This window comes from Xenopus tropicalis, chromosome 6 (assembly GCF_000004195.4).
Source record: "Xenopus tropicalis strain Nigerian chromosome 6, UCB_Xtro_10.0, whole genome shotgun sequence".
In the NCBI taxonomy this organism is placed as follows: Eukaryota; Metazoa; Chordata; class Amphibia; order Anura; family Pipidae; genus Xenopus; species Xenopus tropicalis.
In genome coordinates, this window is record NC_030682.2 from 60677324 (window position 1) to 60696220 (window position 18897).

General features: G+C 35.9%; 1 protein-coding gene across 2 annotated transcripts in view; it reads right to left on the reverse strand.

Moving 5' to 3' along the window:
• Positions 1–226: 226 nt before the first annotated feature.
• Positions 227–18897, reverse strand: part of trank1 (tetratricopeptide repeat and ankyrin repeat containing 1) — a 77636-nt gene continuing 58965 nt past the window's right edge. For both annotated transcript variants that reach the window (XM_002933422.5, XM_031903946.1), the window contains exons 15-25: positions 17703–17902; positions 15326–15463; positions 14256–14399; positions 13943–14099; positions 13202–13290; positions 10907–11010; positions 10681–10813; positions 8385–8530; positions 4684–7649; positions 3630–3731; positions 227–663 (exon numbers count right to left, since the gene is read on the reverse strand). In XM_002933422.5, the coding sequence (XP_002933468.2) occupies positions 560–663; positions 3630–3731; positions 4684–7649; positions 8385–8530; positions 10681–10813; positions 10907–11010; positions 13202–13290; positions 13943–14099; positions 14256–14399; positions 15326–15463; positions 17703–17902 (4283 nt within the window). In that variant the 3' untranslated portion in view covers positions 227–559. The remainder of the gene's footprint in view (positions 664–3629; positions 3732–4683; positions 7650–8384; positions 8531–10680; positions 10814–10906; positions 11011–13201; positions 13291–13942; positions 14100–14255; positions 14400–15325; positions 15464–17702; positions 17903–18897) is intronic.

Here is an 18897-nt window from a genome sequence, read left to right on the forward strand (position 1 = left end):
AACACTGACTTCTATTGTTACATTTTATCGCAAGCACTGGAACAGATTTAGCACAGGTGAAAGGCATTCTGCGTGCCATCACCTGAAAAGTACCACATTAAAGGCTTATCTCACTTACAATACATTGGATGTATTGTTCCAGGAATACATACATAATACAATAAAAAAAAGATTAAAAAATGTACAGTGAAATATTTCCTCAAAAAATATATTCATTTTACAAAAATTCAGTTTTTGTGGGTTTAATGAAAGATAAACATAGAAAAGACTTTGGTCAATTGTGTAAATACAAGTGTGATATATCATGGAAATATGTATATATAAAAAGTGGTGCCATAACTGCCAAAGTGTAGAAAAAAAACTATATGCATTTTAAGTTACTCCATAAAAAAAAGTATAGTAGCAACATAAAGTAATATTTAGTACAGAACAGTTAGTCTGCTTGGCAATTTGTGAAAAATTATTTGCTTAAACTTAACAGCATTTCCTTATATATTCATTACATTTTAAATCATACACACAAAAATTAAACCCAACACCAAAACAATTGCTTTTTACTTCAGTGGCGTTTTGCTTTCTTCTTGGACCTCTTTGTTTTTTTGGACCAAAGTTCTTCAAAATCATAGTCTATTTCATGATCAAACAGATCCTTCTTTTGTAAACCTTATTCAAAAGAGAAAAAAACGGATGTTAACATTAAGAGATAGTAAGCCCTTTATACTGTGCTGGTGTAAGATTTTGGGCCTAAAATTGTCAATAAAGTCTCCAATAAACTGCCAATCAATTGATTTGATTCTCAAACTTTAGCATTTATCTAGTAAATCTACACATTACTGCTTGTTTGTTTATACAGTTATCTATGTCAAAAAAGTCAAATACTTCAGTTACATTAACAGCGACAATGTCCCTGTTTGCAAGTTATGGGAATATCATGTATGCATAATACTGTCTAAAGAAAACAAGGCCACTTTAATAAATGAGCAAAATGGACATTTGTCCAGGGCCCACAAGCAGACTTTTCATCTGGTATAACTTTTGATAAAGAGATGATAGGCCCCTTATTTTAATCAAACTGGAAAGCTCTACTAATCTGTTCTTGTAGAGTCCCTATTTTATTATTTTATCACATGGATATTGGGCCAGCTGGGCACAACTGGGGTTCTTCATATAAAAAATGTTGCCAGAAAGAGAAAAAATGAGTTCACAAAAATAAAGAATAGTTTTTACTAAAGCCCCTAGAACCATGCACCTCTGGTACGATATGTCTGTCAAAAAGGGCCTGGGGACAACACTAGATAGTGGGGGAACCACCAATAAAATCTCTGCCCTGGCCTGCTGGAACCTTAAAGGACATGTAAACACTACATTTTCCTACCATCTATATAAATTGGGCACATCACCCCAAACCACACCATTTGTATTGCATATATCCCCTTCCCTTTGCCAGCACCATCATATTTTCCTGAAACAAATAACAGCTTTCACCTAGAGCCCATTTTCCTTTTCACACATCCTTAGTGACATTTACATCTACAAACAGCACCAGTGAACTGTAAAGTTCATGCAATCAAGAATTCAGGTTTACACGGGCATAATTTACTTTGATAAAAAGTTCTGCTTAGATTGAGCACTGTAATGGTTAAGAGGAGTTCAGGACAGGAGGTTAGGATAAAAAAACATGTTTCTCCTGCAGAGTGCACAGCTAGAACAGAGTTTCCACGAAAACCAGCAGTGCCATCCCTTCACTGGCTACTACACTGGAAGGTGTGTTTTTGTGAGTATGAACCCTAAACTGAATGAATTTGCAAGGAACACCTTTCTCATAGATCATGGCTAAAAGAGTGAAGCTTCATTTAATCGGCCATTGTCCACCTAACTAATTGGTTAAACTTCTACTTCCTTACACTACAGTCTCCCTCAGGTTCAGTTACTCTCTGCAGCATCCCTGAGCCCTTCTCTGCACCAACTGACCCAAAGTTGTTAACATTCTAGCTATCCTGGGTCACACAGCATGACAAACATATCCTAGACAAAGATTTTCACTACCAGACCTGTCCTCCAGACACCAACTTCATTTCCCCATCACAAGAGATCTCAGGCTGAATTAAGACATTAAATTCACTATGGTCCAGTCCTACTTTCATTGCTGGAAATGCAAGTCAGTTGCCTATGCTTCTGAGTCAGAAATTGACGGACTTTGACAAAGCCACTTATGGAGTTACATACTGGTGAAGCTCACTCACCACAGAATACAGCTTGGGCAGTAAGTTACAAAAATAAAATGGGTGAACTGTAGCCATGTCTAAGGCTAAATAAGTACAGGTATAGGACCCATTATACAGAATGCTCGGGACCAAGGGTATTCCGGATAAGAGGTCTTTTTGTAACTTGGATCTCCATACCTTATATTCTACTATAAAAACTATAAAACATTAATTAAACCCAATAAGACTGTTTTACATCTAATAAAGATTACTTATATCTTAGTTGGGATCAAATAGAAGGTTCCGTTTTATTATTACAGAGAAAAAGGAAATATGTTTTAAAAATCTGATTTAATTAAAATGGAGTCTATGGGAGACAGACTTTCCGTAATTTGGAGCCTTCTGGATAACGGATCCCATACCTGTACTGGCACTGAATTTGCTTTATGCTTTAAGTCTTGTTGGTCATCTTGGAACTGCAATGATAACACTTCCTTTTTAGGTTAATGGAAAGTATTGTGAATGATGCCAGGATTTTTGATCAATACCACACAATTGAGGTCATTTGCAACAAAGAGAACAGTGTGCAAAAAAAAAAATGCAATCACTTTTTTTGCTCTTTGCAAACTGTGTTAATTTTTTTGCACAACTGCCGCTTGCTCCTTGAATGCTAGAGTGCTACCTGTATTGGGCAGTGATTTATTCAAGAGGTGTTCGAAGGGAGATGGTGTGCATCTTTCAATGTGCTACAGCATCTCTGCTGAGTTTCGTGACATTACTCTTGGCCTCCCCCCACTGAGAGTGCAAGTGCTTCGTAAGTGAGCACTAAGGGGCATGCTTTTGCTCCCCTAAGCGCTTTAGCACTTACCTCCCAGGGAATAATTACTTACCCTTATAGTGGGGAACAAAACAGTCTGTATGCTATACCATTTTGTTTATGCTAAGGAAAATGTCTATTTTTGTGCTAAAAAAAAATAACCCGCAATTTTTTTGGCATTTATTATGTGTCAAAATGGAAAAAAAACATGATTGTAAAAATATTCCATCTAAATGCCATAGAGGTTATGCAGAAGTCAGTGGGAGCTGTCCTGGGCAATATTTTTGTGGTCCTTTTACTTCGAAGTATTCAATTTTTTGGGAAGCTATTCATGCCATTTAAGTGATGTAAAATACACAATTTAAGGTTTTTTGTTATTTTTTTAACACATTTCCATGTCTGCTTACTTTATATATATTTTTTGCACCCTTCTGGCAGTCAGTGTCTGGCTATATGCATCTTAAACCAAGATTTGTTGTGATATCACTTTTATTATCTAAAATATATTTTATTTTAGCTTTCTGTGAATCAATGCAGGTTTTTCTTAACCTACCAAAACAAGATTAAAGCAACAGGAAATAAAAACGAAATACTCAATTTAAAATTACCTTCTTGATTTGCCATATGCTGTTCTACTTTATTCAAGACACTCTGAGCTTCAGAAAGAGTCGTTGCTAAAGCTTGCAGTGGTCTCTCTATTAACATTTCAGCTGTAATAAATAATAAACTCCAATTAGCATGTTCATAGTGTAGAATTAATAGCAACTGTGTCTGTTAATATTTATTATACTTCACTGTATCCCTAATTGCAGCTTTCACTGACTTTCATTTAATATTTACAGAAAATACATATCACTAAACAATTAACACAAAAACGGTTAATATTTTATTATTACTGAAAAGCAACAGCTTTACTAAGCCAATGCCAATAAAGCATGCTTTATCAAAGGACGTGGGGAAGTGGGGAACTCAGAGATAGAGATTGAGAAGTATTTTATATTTTCCGCATTTACTGTATATACTCAAGTATAAGCCTAGTTTTTCAGCCTCCAAAATGTGCTGAAAAAGTCACCCTTGGCTTATACTCGAGTCAGGTGCCATGGGTCCCTCCAGACTAGCACCCTCTGTCCTTTGTGTGCAAATTAGGCCACCCGCAACCAGACCCTCCAGTGCCCAGGCCCGCTCCCAAATTCATCTTCATCTACCATCCTCACCTGTCTCATTCTGCACTAGACACTGCACTTTATATTCTATATAAACTATATATAGTTTTAAAGGATTTTAACTCTTTGTGTTTTAGCTTGGTTGCTGATTGAGTACTCTTAAGGTATCATTGTTGATAAAACATTTGTTTTTGTTGACCCTCCACTTACAGAGCTAGTTTACAGTTTTTATTTGAAATAAATATTTAAAAACATATACCCCACTGATGCCTCATTTAATGTAATTTTATTGGTATTTATTTTTTCCCACCCTAGGCTTATACTCGAGTCAATAAGTTTTTCCAGCTTTCTTAGGTAAAATTAGGTACCTCGGCTTATATTCGGATCGGCTTATACTCGAGTATATACGGTATTAATCTTATTGCCCAATAAAAATAGAGTGCTGATGAATTAACGCCATGGTTTTTATCCCACTGATTAGCAACACTGCATTACATACCTTCTGACCATTTTTTCCTCTCATATATGTCTTCCATTTGATCTACAACGTCTTTCATTTTGTTTTTAATCTTTGTTTGCTCTAGATTTAACTCTGTCGATAACAACTGATCATCAGTCATTTGCTTCAGGCTTTGCACCAGGGATTTTGCCTCAGAAAGTACTGTGTTCACTTGTAATTTGTAAAACTGAAGGTAGCTGTTGTAGGCTTCCATTTGGTGACGGTGACTCTCTAGCTTAATGTGACTTTCATACGTCACGCTCATATTAAGTACAACCTGGGATTCAAAGTAATCATTTTTTTCTACCTTATTTGTTATTGTTGACATTGCTTCTTCTTCATATTCTTCTGTAGAAGCAGAAAATGATATTGGACACAGAGAAAATTTGACTCCACATATATCACATTGGGTTGAGTCAATGCCTGCTACTTTGAAGTGGTCTGGAGTGGATTCTTCCATTCTCCTTTTTTTTGCATGAAGGGAAGCCCTTTTCCACTTAATACAAAAGCAGACAAAAAGCATAAGTTCGTGAAATTGTTGCTTAGCAGAATGTTTCTGTTGCACCTGGGATGCCAGGGTTGCCACAATATCAACTCTTTCTTCTGGAAAATATTCTTGTTCTTCAAAATATGGAGACTGAAAGCTGTGTGTTATATGTTGGACATCAGCAAATTCCTTAAACTTGAACTTATCATTATAGAAAATCCCACGTACTGATCCTTTAAAATAGCTGGCATCCCACCTCCAGGAGCATTCAACTAAGTGCTCCTCATCCCTCTGACTTAGCAGATTCTGGAGGAAATCAACTATCTCTGCTGCATTATGAGGTAAATTGTTTACTGAATTAATTAACCTCTCTGGTACATTTAATGGAAAATTTTCTTTTTGGTTTTTCAGCTCTTGCTGAATTAAAGGGATATTCTTTTTAAGTATAATGTCAGTTTCTGGCTTCATGACTCCTTTAACATTCACCATCATCACTAAGCAGAGAACTAACGTTCTCTCAGCTTCCCCGGAACGAATACAGTCAATGTCACGAAATGCATCAAGAAGGACATTGAAATTATGCTCCTCCTCTCCACAAAGAACTTTAGCTAGGTAAGCAAGGTGATATTTGAAGATTTTCATAGCTTGATCTTCATTCCTCGGCTTGTATTCCATCAAGATAGAATATGTATCTTTCACCACAGACTTTCCTTTCTTTCCAAACATGGACTCCCAATGATGGAGTACAGAGATGTAACTTTTTGGGAGCAGGACCCTTGTGCTAGGAGAAAGGCGCATAAGAACTACACAGCAGAATGTAAACTGGAATTCCAACAGCATAACTGAGTTTCCAATATTTGGAATTAACGGGCAAATTGACTTTTTGACTATATAATTTAGAAATCTGAAAAAATAAGTTTTGCAAGTTTCTGGATTTTTTAAGACGTATAGGTTATCCAATGAACTTTGAAAAAGGCGAAAAAAGTGAATGTGACTATCTTTTAAGGAGCCACTAGAGACATCAGGTTTCAGCATCCCTAAATTTTTTAATCGCCTACCATCTTCTTTTGTTTCATGTCTATATTTGCTTTGACGCATGTAATCCCTGTTAAATTTAACCTCTTCCTCATCAAGTAAACGTTTTAATTCATCTGGGTAACATGAAGACAGAGAGAAAATGCACATTGCTTCTAACCATAAATCTGTTGACTCTCTCTTCTCTTTATCAACTTTTTGGTAAAAAAGGGACTTGCCATATTCAGTGAGCATGTTAATACAAGGTTTTGGAAAGTTGCGCCAAATATCTTCAAACATTTTGCACACCCCTTTGTTTTCTGAAAGGATTCGGAGATGAAAATGTTTAGGGAAAAACAAATTTAGAAGAGAACGAGGGAATCGAAATACATCCGCACCCAGAATTTCTTGGAGCTCATTGGAATATTCTTTTGAGAGATTTCTTGCATCAAACAACAATCCACTTATAGTTGTTAAATTTATTTTAGAAAATAACATTCTTTTAAATTCGTGTTGTAAAACAGGCCTGTGGAAGTCTTGGCAATTTTCATCAGTACAATCTAGGCCTACAATGAATTTGGGACAAATATCTGATTCTGGATACACATTTTCAAGTACTTTTGTTGAGATATCACACAGCCTTTTAAGAAAATGCCTTTCTAACAAAGACTTCACATAAGCAAGTTCGAGGTTCCTGTCTTTTACATGAAAGCTCTCTTCAGTGAAAACTTTGAGAATTCTTGCTCCTTCATGCTGCAGAACTTTGCAGGTATCTCCCTCCTTGTGTACAACTCCAAAAAATTCAAAGCATGATTTAACATTTTCCCTGTCCGCATTGGTCTTTGTTGCTTTTAGAGCTTTAAGAAGAGTTATCAGACGTTGTAATCCTGAAGCAGCCATGGAGAGCAGCTTTTGATTGAACTCATCACATTTCATACATTCAAAAAGAGCTTCTACAGCCCCTGCACAATGAGACTGCGTCACAAAGTTTTCAAAAGAAAAGTGAAGCTTCCCAAAATCATTTGTCATAATTCCCTCTACAAGAGTAGCCTCAGCAACGCCTATTTTGTTTTGTATGTCCTTAAATATCTGCACAGCTTCAGCAATCCTGGTGCCTATATTGTTACTTCCATCACAATCCTTTATATGACATTTTGCTGCAGCAAGCAGACATAATGCCCGAAATTCTTTATTCATTGTTAGGTCTGCTGCTTCTAACAGTTTTCCATGATCTCTCATAAGAAGTGCTGCTTCTTCACAGCGTCCATGGTTTTTAAGCAAACTGGCAGCTTCACTCCATCTCTTGTGCTTCTTCAGGAAGATCAACTGATCTTCAACATCAAGATTTGCCAAAATTTCATTCATCTTCTTGAGTTTGTTATTGCTTAATAAATTAGCAGCAGCTTCCAAATAGTAACGTTTTGCTGTAAATGGTAGATGTACATTTGGGTTTCTTTTCTTGTGCCTATAGTAAAAAGTGTAAAAAGACTGATAACTATGATAACTAAAAGATACAAGGATTTTAACTTGATCAATTACAATATAATTACAATATATTTCTGTCTATAATAAATGTTTAAGCTACAAACAAAGTAGCTTGAAAATGGGAGTAGCAGAAAGAAGAAGAAATTAGAGGGAAGCAGAGAAGATTAAAAAGAGGAAAAGAAAGGGTAGAAAATGAATGGGACTTAATGGCAATAGTGTACATGGTTACAGATTGATGATATTGCACCAGTGCCTACACTGGAATGTGTACAATAAAGAATATATTTTGCTAAAAACCGTCTTTTTTTAATGCTGAATCTATAATTCTATCTCAATTAATAAATTTGAGATACACTATGGGGCAGATTTATCACATTTTTTGCCAGGTGTGACAGTGGAAAAAACAGTTATATAGCATATGAGCAAAAAAAGTGGAGTCTGCTGGAAAAAGAAGAAAAAAATTTCAAACTGCACATGATCATTTCTAAAGATGGTCATCTATCAGTAAGGGTTTTCGTTTACTAATTTCATGTTGCAAATAGTATTTAAGAAAGAAAAAGTACTGGAGAACAGTACTAAAAATACCCACCAGTGAAAGGTTAAAAAATATTGCAGATTTTTATCATTATTCCCCTTAATCTGTCTAATTTGTAAAGGAAAACCTGTATTCAAAATTGAAGAGAAGAGATAAGTTGAAAAGGTTGATTTTACCTACCTTTCAATCACAAGAGCTGCTTCTTCATACATCTTCTCTTGGCTGTATAGGTTTAATGCCATCTCCAATTCCCCAGCCTCTTCAAAGCACTGAGCAGCAACTGCATTGTTCTGAATCATTTTAAAGAAGTATGCAGCATCTTTATTCTGTGCAAAACAAAAAATGTTGTCAAAAGATGTGGCTCCCATTCATTTGATCAAAAAATAAAAGCTCTGTTGACTAAATATATCTCAGAATTAGAAAGTACATTTATGTACATTTGGTGAAAAAATAGAACTACTCAGTAATATGAAATAACATTGCTATGGGATTTAAAGGGGTCATATTAGTATCTAGTAGAATTAAGCCTAAAACTATAGCATCATGCAGATGTGTTTGTTATTGGTGGTTCTTTGGACGTTTGTGTCTGTTGGTTTCTCCTTTCTCTGGTTTCAATTGGATGATGTTCGTGTAGTTAGAGGGTCTGTATAAGTGAAAGGAATGGTTTTGCTGGAAAGCAAACCACTAGTATTGGCAGCAGTAATACAGTGTGCTTCTAGGTCTCTTCCCTGAAGGTACAAATGTGCTCTGGCCCCGTAACCTTGGATATAATTTGCTTGAGATTGGGTCAACAGTGGCTGCTACTGGTCACAATACGGATGCTGCATGTACAAACCCTTTTCTTAGGGTTGCCGCAATGTGCCTGTCCGTGGGGTCCCAAAAGGCTTCATTCTCAGCCAGGAGTGTTCTATATCAAGAAAGTCTTTCAAAACAGCGGTTTTACTAAATACAATACAATCTGCTAATATGAGCACTGGCCTGTGGTTTCAGGTAATCAATTTCAATCAGTAGGGGGTGCCTAACATTTGGCAGCCCTCAGTGTTCAAGATTACCATCTTCTTTAACTTAGAAAACCACAGCAATCAATCAGATGTTTTTGTTACCTACTGACTGATTGCTTTATTTTTCACTTACCAAACAATTGCACATTTAAGACTATTTACTACAAAACCTCTATAGATTTTGTTGTGATTTTGTCGATTGATTTTATCATTATTTTGTCATTAAATACTGTTAATATTTTCATTTAATTTTCAAGATAACATTTTTTTCTGCAGTTTACCAAATTTTGATGATGAAAAACAATTTGATTGTGTTTAGTCACAATTATTCCATATTTTTCTGATAATTCTAATCGTTAATAAATATGCTCCTTAGGGAAGGTAGCATCATGTCTTTTACATAGCAAAAGATTGTCTTTTAGTTTACTACTTACACTTGAAATTAACTAACGATATGGTTGTTGCTGTAATATTTTCCCTAGGCGGTTAGCACCCCGTACGCTGTAAGTTTTTAACGATGGTTCAATGAGGCTTCTTCAGAGTCCTAAGTACTTTATCCTCAGACTTTTAGTTTGCATACTTCTTTGTTTTTCCAGATAGTCTACTATAGAATTTATTTCATAATGGCATATTCATGGGTGTTTGGGGCAACTGTGAAAATGCAGCATGTTATGGGGCCATCCCTGACAAAAGGGCAGCTGGCAGACCCTGTAAATTTTATCCCTAGCCCATTGCACTGTGAGAATTGGCAATAGCAATAGCAATGGGTACTCTCACCCCAAATACATAAAATACACTGAGAAAAGTGGACACAAGTACTATATATACATAAAGAGACATAGCACATAATACATAAGAAAAACATAGGGGACTGTCCCCCAATCTCATTATATACAGTGAGAGACAGTGTGTACTGCCACCCTAAGGGATTATATACAGTGAAAGGCATTGGGCACTGGCTAACCACATATTCCTGACATGTTGCCAAAAATCTAATGTCCGTTAAAAATTTGCAGTACTTTTGCAAATCCCTTGTACCAAATGTTTCAATTAAAGGAAATCTATACCTTCAGAATGAATACTTAAACAGAAACAGTAATACTTAACTGTAACAGGAAGAAGTGTGGGAGTAAAAGACAGAGCTCTGTCCACTGGCTTATGTAATTTAGCATGTATGTGCTCTTGGTTTGTGCATGAACACATTGAATCATATGAGCCAGTGGAACATGCTATTAGCTAAATCTATTTTTCACAAAAAGGCTTTATTTGTATGAAACAGGGTTTTACATAAGTGCTGTTTTATGTGTTACATGTTTTAGAAACCTGCAATGTTCAAGGGTATAGTTTCCCTTATAAAAGTGTTTTAAAAGACATCTTCCTGAGTACTACTATATAAGCATTATACTAAGCATTTAATATCTCTTGTAATACAATATTATAGAAATATAAATGGTTAGAATATATGCACGTTGTACCTTTTCAAGCTTTCTACAGAGTTCTCCACAAAGGTGAAATTCTTTAGCAAATGCTAGACATTTGACAGCTAGTTTTGGTTCTCTGCATTCCATGTATGTTTTTGCAAGCCGTAAATACTCCATTTGCTTTTCCCTGTTAGGGAAAAAAGGAAACAAAATAATCATGTTTTTGATCACATGTATATTCTACAGGTAGACCTTCCCAGGCAGTTAAAGGTATCCTCACCTGGAACTAGCTTTTTTTTCTGGCAAATGTAAAACAGCATTATGGGCAAAAGCCAATTTCTCCTTCTCAGTTGCCTCTCCCTTCTGGTAACACTTAGCAGCAACCTGTATGCATTTTAAGGACAGTTAAACATACTGATGTGCACATTATAAAGGCATATTTTTTTTTTTTTTTTCAAAGGTTTTTATTTTGCATTTATAACATAAAAAGCAACAATAAACAGTACAGCATTGGTTCTACAAACGTGTTTCATTTATGTGTCTAAGATACATCAAGTACACCAATATTAATCAGTCGGAGGCTCCAAACTGCAAGAGAAGAGAGGGGATTTTGGGGTTCCCAGTGGAAGGAGTTGTTATATTCTCAGAGGGGTGCCAAAATAATATTAGTCTATAGCTCCGACGCATTCTCCCCATACCTTGTCATATTTTGGGGGCATCCCCTTCCCCTGTACCTTAGGCGTAAGTATTTTAGGGAGGGATGTTGTATTCTGAATATAGTTTAGGACCTGTTCCCAGAAATTGTATACTTGGGGGCATAGCCATGCAGTGTAGCTCCATTAAGTCCTGGCGCCATGCTGTATTCCTGTATAGGAGACTGGATGGTAATGAGAAGTAGGGAGTATAGTCTGGTGATCATCTTTTTAGAGGAGGAATTTCGGAGAGTAGTTTCAATGTCAGTAAGGACAAATGACACTATGGTTCTTTGGAATTACTGTTGGAAGGCCTGTTGGAGTTGTAGGTATGAGACCCAAGGGAGCAACTCTCCAGTTTCTGTGTGCCTGATCTGGTCTCTAGGTAATAGGGCCCCTGGCGTCGGCCCCAACGTGCATATGCCCCAGTGGGGCCATACTAGATATGGTGCAATTTGATGAAAGTTGGGGAGGTGAGTATTATCCCATAGCGACAAACTTGTAGATAGGATTAGGGGCTTCAGTTTGTAAATATGTAGCATCATCTGCCATGTTATGTAGGGTGTCACAATGATTGGGTAGTAAGTTAGAATGTCCAATAGCTTACGAAATGGGATATTTATCAGTGACTTCATTGAACTGGCTACGGTTGCCTGTAGGTGAACATTGGGGTTGGTGGGATCAGGGCAGAACCACCATTGGACATAATAGTCATGTGCAGCTAAAAATAAAATTGCCAGTGTTGGAGACCTAGGCCCGCCCCCCTGTAACCAATACTCTAAGCTCAGCTTGAGGAAATCTAGAATATTTTTTGGCCCACCAGAAGGCAGTCTGTGCTTTATCTAGAGACAAACTTTGGTGGAATAAGGGTTGGTGAGTTGTGAAAGATATAAAGAAATTTGGGGAGAAATATCATCTTTAGTAAATTAATTCTTCCCCAAATGGATGGGGGAAGTTTAGCCCACACCATCAATTTCTCCCTCATGGCTTTAAGAGTGGGGTCTAGGTTGTTTGGGATAAAAGCATTTAGCTCCTTATGGATTGTAGTATTTAAATGTATCAATCCATTGCAAAGGGGTGGGGGAAAACATATTTGGATCAATATTTGGGTCTATAGGTAAGATACTAGATTTGTCCCAACTGATCCTTAAACCAGAGTGTCCAAAGTGTTTGACTATTCGCAAGACTGCCTGGAGTGAAGTACCGGGAGAGTCCAAGTACAACAGGACATCACTGCGTATAAGGATATAGGTTCTTTTACAGTCCCCAATTTAAAACCTGTTACAGCTGAGGAGTGTCGGATTAGCGAGGGGCTCTATGGCCAAGGCAAATAAAAGGGGTGATAATGGGCAGTCTTGTCAGGTACCCATGGATAAAGAAAACTCTGGAGAGAGATGGCCATTTACATTGACTCTTGCTGTTGGTGCTTTGTACAACATTCCCACCCACTAGTTCGTATTATCTTAAAGGGATACTAAGACCTGCACTAGCTTATGGCAGGGATTCTAGATATACAGCCAATAACAGAGCCAAAATCAACAAACACACTGACTTTCTAAAGATAATATATGAATTTTGACAGAAAATAGAGAGTAGGGATGAACAGAAAAATTGAAAGCTGCAATAGACAAATGAACTGAATCTGTGACAAATACTTTAGTCTCTTCCCCATTATCTTTAGGGAGGAGGCCACCCAAACTACCCCTGCAGAGATTACTATGGTAATCTAGTTGAACTGCTGACTTGCAATTGAACTCGCAGGTTCAGCACAATTACCATAAGAGTCTGTTGTAGGCAAAAAAACACCTTATGCTTTTGTCTGATGTTCACAATGAAGACAGCAAGTTTCAGAATTTGTATAAACTGCAGTAGTGTACACTTACTTTCCAGCATTTGTGGCTGGCATAATAGTCTCCTCTGGAAATCCATTCCTCTTTAGTAGATGTTCTCACAAACATGTTGTCATCAAGATCTACATAAAAAAATATTTTTTTCAGTATGAATAACTAAATTTGTACATCTAAAAAACGTATTCAATCTTATATTAATGCTCTTCAGTAGGGCTACCAGATCACGAAAATATATTAGGGGCGTGCCTACAAAATCCAGCTAGAGGGGCTGCACTGATTGCAATTTCTTTTAAATACAATCACTACATACTTTTATTAGACATGTGCCTGAATTTTCAAGTGTTCTGGTAACCCAATCTAGAGGCTTGGAGCACAAAGGGTTAAATGAAGGAGAAAGAAATACAAGTTTTCTAGGGCTCTAACTTAAGTAGAATATGGTTGCTTGCCATGTGAAATAATGTCTAATGGAGTGGTGGTTGTCCTTTAATAGGTAAACTGAATAATTATAACAAAACATATATGAAAAACTCATAATATTCCATTTTAAAGGAAGTCTCACTTTGAAAATGTATCTGGCAATGTTTTTTCTGCTAAATGTGTACCCCATATGTCCAAAGCAACAAAGGGGTAAACAAATCTAGGATGAACTGTTGTGACCTTAAATTTTATTCCAGTGCCATGTTCTTTTGAATAGAAGCTTTAGTCTGTCTTTTTTCCAATTCACAGCCAATGGATATTAAAAGAGTTACCATTTTCTCAATGTTGGAACTGTACCTTTGTTTTCATCTGTTCGTACTACTTTGACAAAGTCCCCCTTGATAAAATATCCAAATGCTGGAGCACGTTTTTCCTGACTCTCATCAAATATCCATAGGTTAACCCGAGCTCTGGTGACAGCTGTATACAACTGCTTCAGTTCAACATTCAGCATCTAGAAACCATACCATATTAAACTGAGAATTCCCTGTAACACTTTGGGATGCAATATATATATACATTGTGCCCCTAAAAATGAGCAAGAACATCTAAAATCACATCTTCTAAGAAAAATCAGCATTTTAATATAAAAGAGAAAATAAATAAGTACCTTATGTAGTTCTGGATTCATTGTTAACTGCCTATTAACAGGCATACATACTTTATCCATAGAAATTTCAATTAGCGGCTGGCTTTCAACATTTGAATGAGATTCTGGACTAAAGGTTGAAATGATTCTCCATTCCTTGAAAGCCTTAAAAAGAGGTAAAATCGCAAAATTACAAAATTTGAAACACACACATATATTTCACTTAATATTGTGTATACAAGAAAATTAGGGCAACGACTTTATCATTTTAACATTGAACACACCTAAATTACACTTACAAGGGTAATTCTACCTTAAAGGAAAATAAAAATGTAATATAAGCTTCATCATATTAAATAAAAAGCATCAAAAACACATATTCTGATCTCAGTAATTCACCACAACATTTTTTTTTCTTTCATACACTTCTCCTTTTCCCCCACCCTACCATGCCATCTGATCTCCCCTTCGCCCATCATGCTCCCCAGTTTGGACACTGGTGCAGCCCTAGTGTGATAGCTTCAATATTAAAGTTACAATTCAGTATGTTGTAGTCAATATTATTTTGTGACAATGTGCAATTAGCCTTAGTATTTATATGTGTGTGCTTTTATGCATATTGTGATGCAGTTATTGCCCCTGATAACCAGCATGTTTGTTTTCATACTCAAATAGTAAACCATGAAAAATTAAAAAGTATGATGTTAATTTGAATAGACACTTCTAGAACACATTAAACAGGTAAATCTCCAATTTCACCCACTGTCTGTGGATGATTTTGGCCCACTATTTGCTGCCAGACAATACTCAGCAGATTAAAAAGTAACCCGAAAATGTAAATTTCACAATTCAGACCTGACAGAGGTGACATATACTGTATAATCTAGAGCAGGCAATAATGGTTAAGGTATTATTTTTTCCTGACAAATACTTATTCTCTCATAAAAATGGTATATACCTATCATTCTAAACAGCTAATATAATTCTTACAGAATATCATATCCCTTTATAATTTAAGAGACTCACAATACATTCAATTGTTAGGAACATCCCTTTGAAAATGATGATTGACGAACACATTGTACAAGTACCTCTGAATCAGTGAAGAAGTTATACAGGAGAACATCATCAAATTCCAAACCTTTAGCTTCATAAATTGTTAGAACCAAAGCCAAACTCAGTTCTTCTGGGATCCTCTCTTTGGCACTTTCATTTTTAACCAAAATCACCTAAAAACAGTGACAAAGGTTACACATAATACACTAAGGTTCATGATATTCTACCCAAAAAGTATAGATAATAATACTGAGACCACCCACAGCGCACAAGGAAATACAGATAACCTGGTAACCTCTCCAAACTGTAGTATTACTATTAAATTATCTTTAATGCTTGTATTGACATTGGTGTGCATGCAAAATTAAGGTAGAATAGTTATGGGTATGATAATGTGTGCTGACATTCCACCACAATTTTATTACTGCTAGAACTGTGTTATTCACTGGACATTATTTGGATATACAACATGTCTTAATGAGAACTCCAACTCCAAGAAAATATCATTATATTTGGTAATATTTACTAAGATATTCTCTACATGTCTATTAGAAAATGTAATATAGTATTGTACCTAATATTACATTTAGGGGCTGATTTATTAAAGTATGACAGGTACGAAATACAAAAAATTTGTATTTGTTATTTTCTGTGACTTTGCTATAAAATTTCTTTGGGCCAGGCTGGAGCTGAAGAGTGCCATTGAGTCCTATGGGAGGCTTCCAAAATCATGCACAGAAGGATCAAAGTCAGAAAGGTTTTCCCACTGTTTACGATTGTTCGATACGAAAATTTTGTGACTTTCGGATCGCCAACACAATATTATCGTGACTAATACGATTTTTTTTGTAAGCACTTTCGTGATATTTGCGATCATCAGAAATTATCATATTTAATCCGAATTTTTCCCATTTCGGGATTCAAACTCGTATATTCACATAGTCTAATAATATTTGTATTTGAAAAAATTTTAGTTTAGTTTTTAGTTTAGTTTTTTATGGGGCTTTTGGGGTCAGGTCATGAATATAAAAGCTCTATGGCTCCACTGAACATTATAGATGGAACTATTCCTCCTTAAACAACTGACAGCTGGTATACTAATGAAAGTGGCATTACATAACCACACTACAAGAAGAAGAGGTATTAAATGGTAGTTGCTAAATTATAACACAAGTTAGGTTGTAATAAAATAGTTTTATAGGATCTATCAAGACAATAGTTTTAGGTATTTTAAGGTATGTTATAGGCTGAATGAGTCATGCCATGCTGGGCTTTAAGTGGTATGATCATACTATCAGCCGGAGTACAAATGATCCGCTGCCCAGTGCGGTGTAATAGATCTGAGTGCTGAGGTAATGCTGGGCTAGCACTATTTTAAAAAGATTGTGGTTTATTGCTAGTGATACAGACACACATATTTTTATGGAAAAGCATCAACAAACATTTAACATATATGCAAATTAATTGCATTTCAAGTAATAATAACCTAGTTACTTTTATATTTTTATCAAATGTATTTATTTCATAGGCACTATATTACTAGCGTTATTAACTCAATAACATTTTCACTTATGGGTGTACACTTTCTCTGTTCGACATGCATATACTAATTTTATCTAGTGGATGGGAGGCACCCCTTGCTTTATTATGCTTAGCAGATACTATCACTATAATTTTGTGCTCCCTTTATTGAAATACATATACATTTTTAAAACGAGAGGGAAGGTATGACTGTATAGTTTACATAGCATATAAAGATTATCACTTTTTATGGCACTTTACGCTATATGAAAGCAGTTTTATGCATAGTTTCATCTTCTGCATTGTAATATCCAATTTGTGATGTATTTTAACCAGTCAAAAAGGGATAGGCAAGTGTTGCTTTCAACTGCAATACCATTCAATGTTTAATTCATAAGTTGAAGATTCAGAATGATATTTTCCTTCATAGGATACATTTTATTTTTGAGTTTACATGCTCTACAATACTGCCCCCCTTAATATTGAGCACATTTATAAACCTAATATGTAGCTTTCTATTTTAAGATAATTAATACACCTACTTTCATATATGAATTGAATAACATTATTAAGGATTGCCATTTATTAGTTGCAAATGATTAATTTATATAGTGCCAACATATTCCACAAAGCTTTACAGCTCAGCTTCACAAATACCCTAGCTGGAAATGAACCTAGAACTGAGGAGTTACAAGGCAGCACTGAGCCACTATGCCAACATGCTGCCCCCAAATGGTCTTGTTCTAAATTATGTTGCTTTGATGATGATGATGTAAAATGATGGTGTTTGTACTATGAATCTCAGTAAGAATCAAGAAGAGATGAAATAAATGTACAGATTTATCAGTTCAAGGTTGAGCTGCAAGTTTAATGTTTATAGCATAATTCCACCTGATGAGCTCCAAATTCTATTGGCTGTGCTTTTCTCTTGTTGCCACGCAATAATATAGCCAGGTCACTGACACTGCAGGACTCCAGAACAGTTGGTTTTGGGCCATCAAACAAGCCACAATCACGTGGAAGTCGATCAAATGATTCAGGGAAGAAATACTGCAGCAAATCAACAACACCAGAAGCAAGGTGGAGAATCCCTAACAAATAGAAACAAATGTGTTAAAATATGCAAAGTGCTAATTCCCTCCCCCAATTTAAAATACAAAAATGTTCCCGTGGACTCTATGGGCATTTTCCTGCTAGTTTTTAGACTTGACAAAGTTTTGTAGTATTGATGGCTGCCATAGAACTTGGATTTTTTCACAGAACAGGAAATGCCTATCCAGAGCCCACTAAGACTGCTTCTATATAGCATAAGGCAGTCACAAAACACAGGTTGGATAGCATTGTAAAAATGCTCTCACAGCAAAATAAAATGTGTATTGTCTAAGCATCCCCCTTGAATTATGTAGGCTACAATCCTAAAACCTTTTAATCAAAACAGAGGAAGAGGGTAAAAAGGTACACTATGCTGCTGATATTTGCAGCACAGAACACAGGCCCTTTAATGCAAAACAAATGTCAAACTACAAGAAACTACAAAAGCTTCTGATGAAGTGGCCTTGAGCCACGAAACGCGTCAAGCTAGGGAGTTCTAGTTTTGTTAACTCTGCAATGGAAGCTACTAATAAAGATTGATATATTTTTTAAAAACTCAGTAGTCCTAGCGTGCTCCGTCCTACTACATTTTTCCTCAAACTACAAGAATGTATTTGTATTGCAAACATATTTTCAATGGCTCTAAGTATATTCAAAACCCTTTACCCCCTATTTGGTGTATGTAGAATTAACTATTATACTTATGTTATTGTTTTTAAAATGCATAACAATATTAGACCTTATACCTCCTCACTTAAAGGGACCGTATACACCTAAAAACACTTTTGCTAAAAATGAACACAATAAATAGGAGTGTTGAATTAAATTCCGCCTATTGTTTTAACGTGCCATTAAAAACACTAATTTGAAAGTTGGGATATTATCACTGAACTTACCCTCCCTTTCATTTATAAACAAGGCAATCTGTTGTACCTACCTCTGAACAAACAAACCCCTCCCTTCTCTAAGCAGCAGCCTTTGAACAGCTCATTAT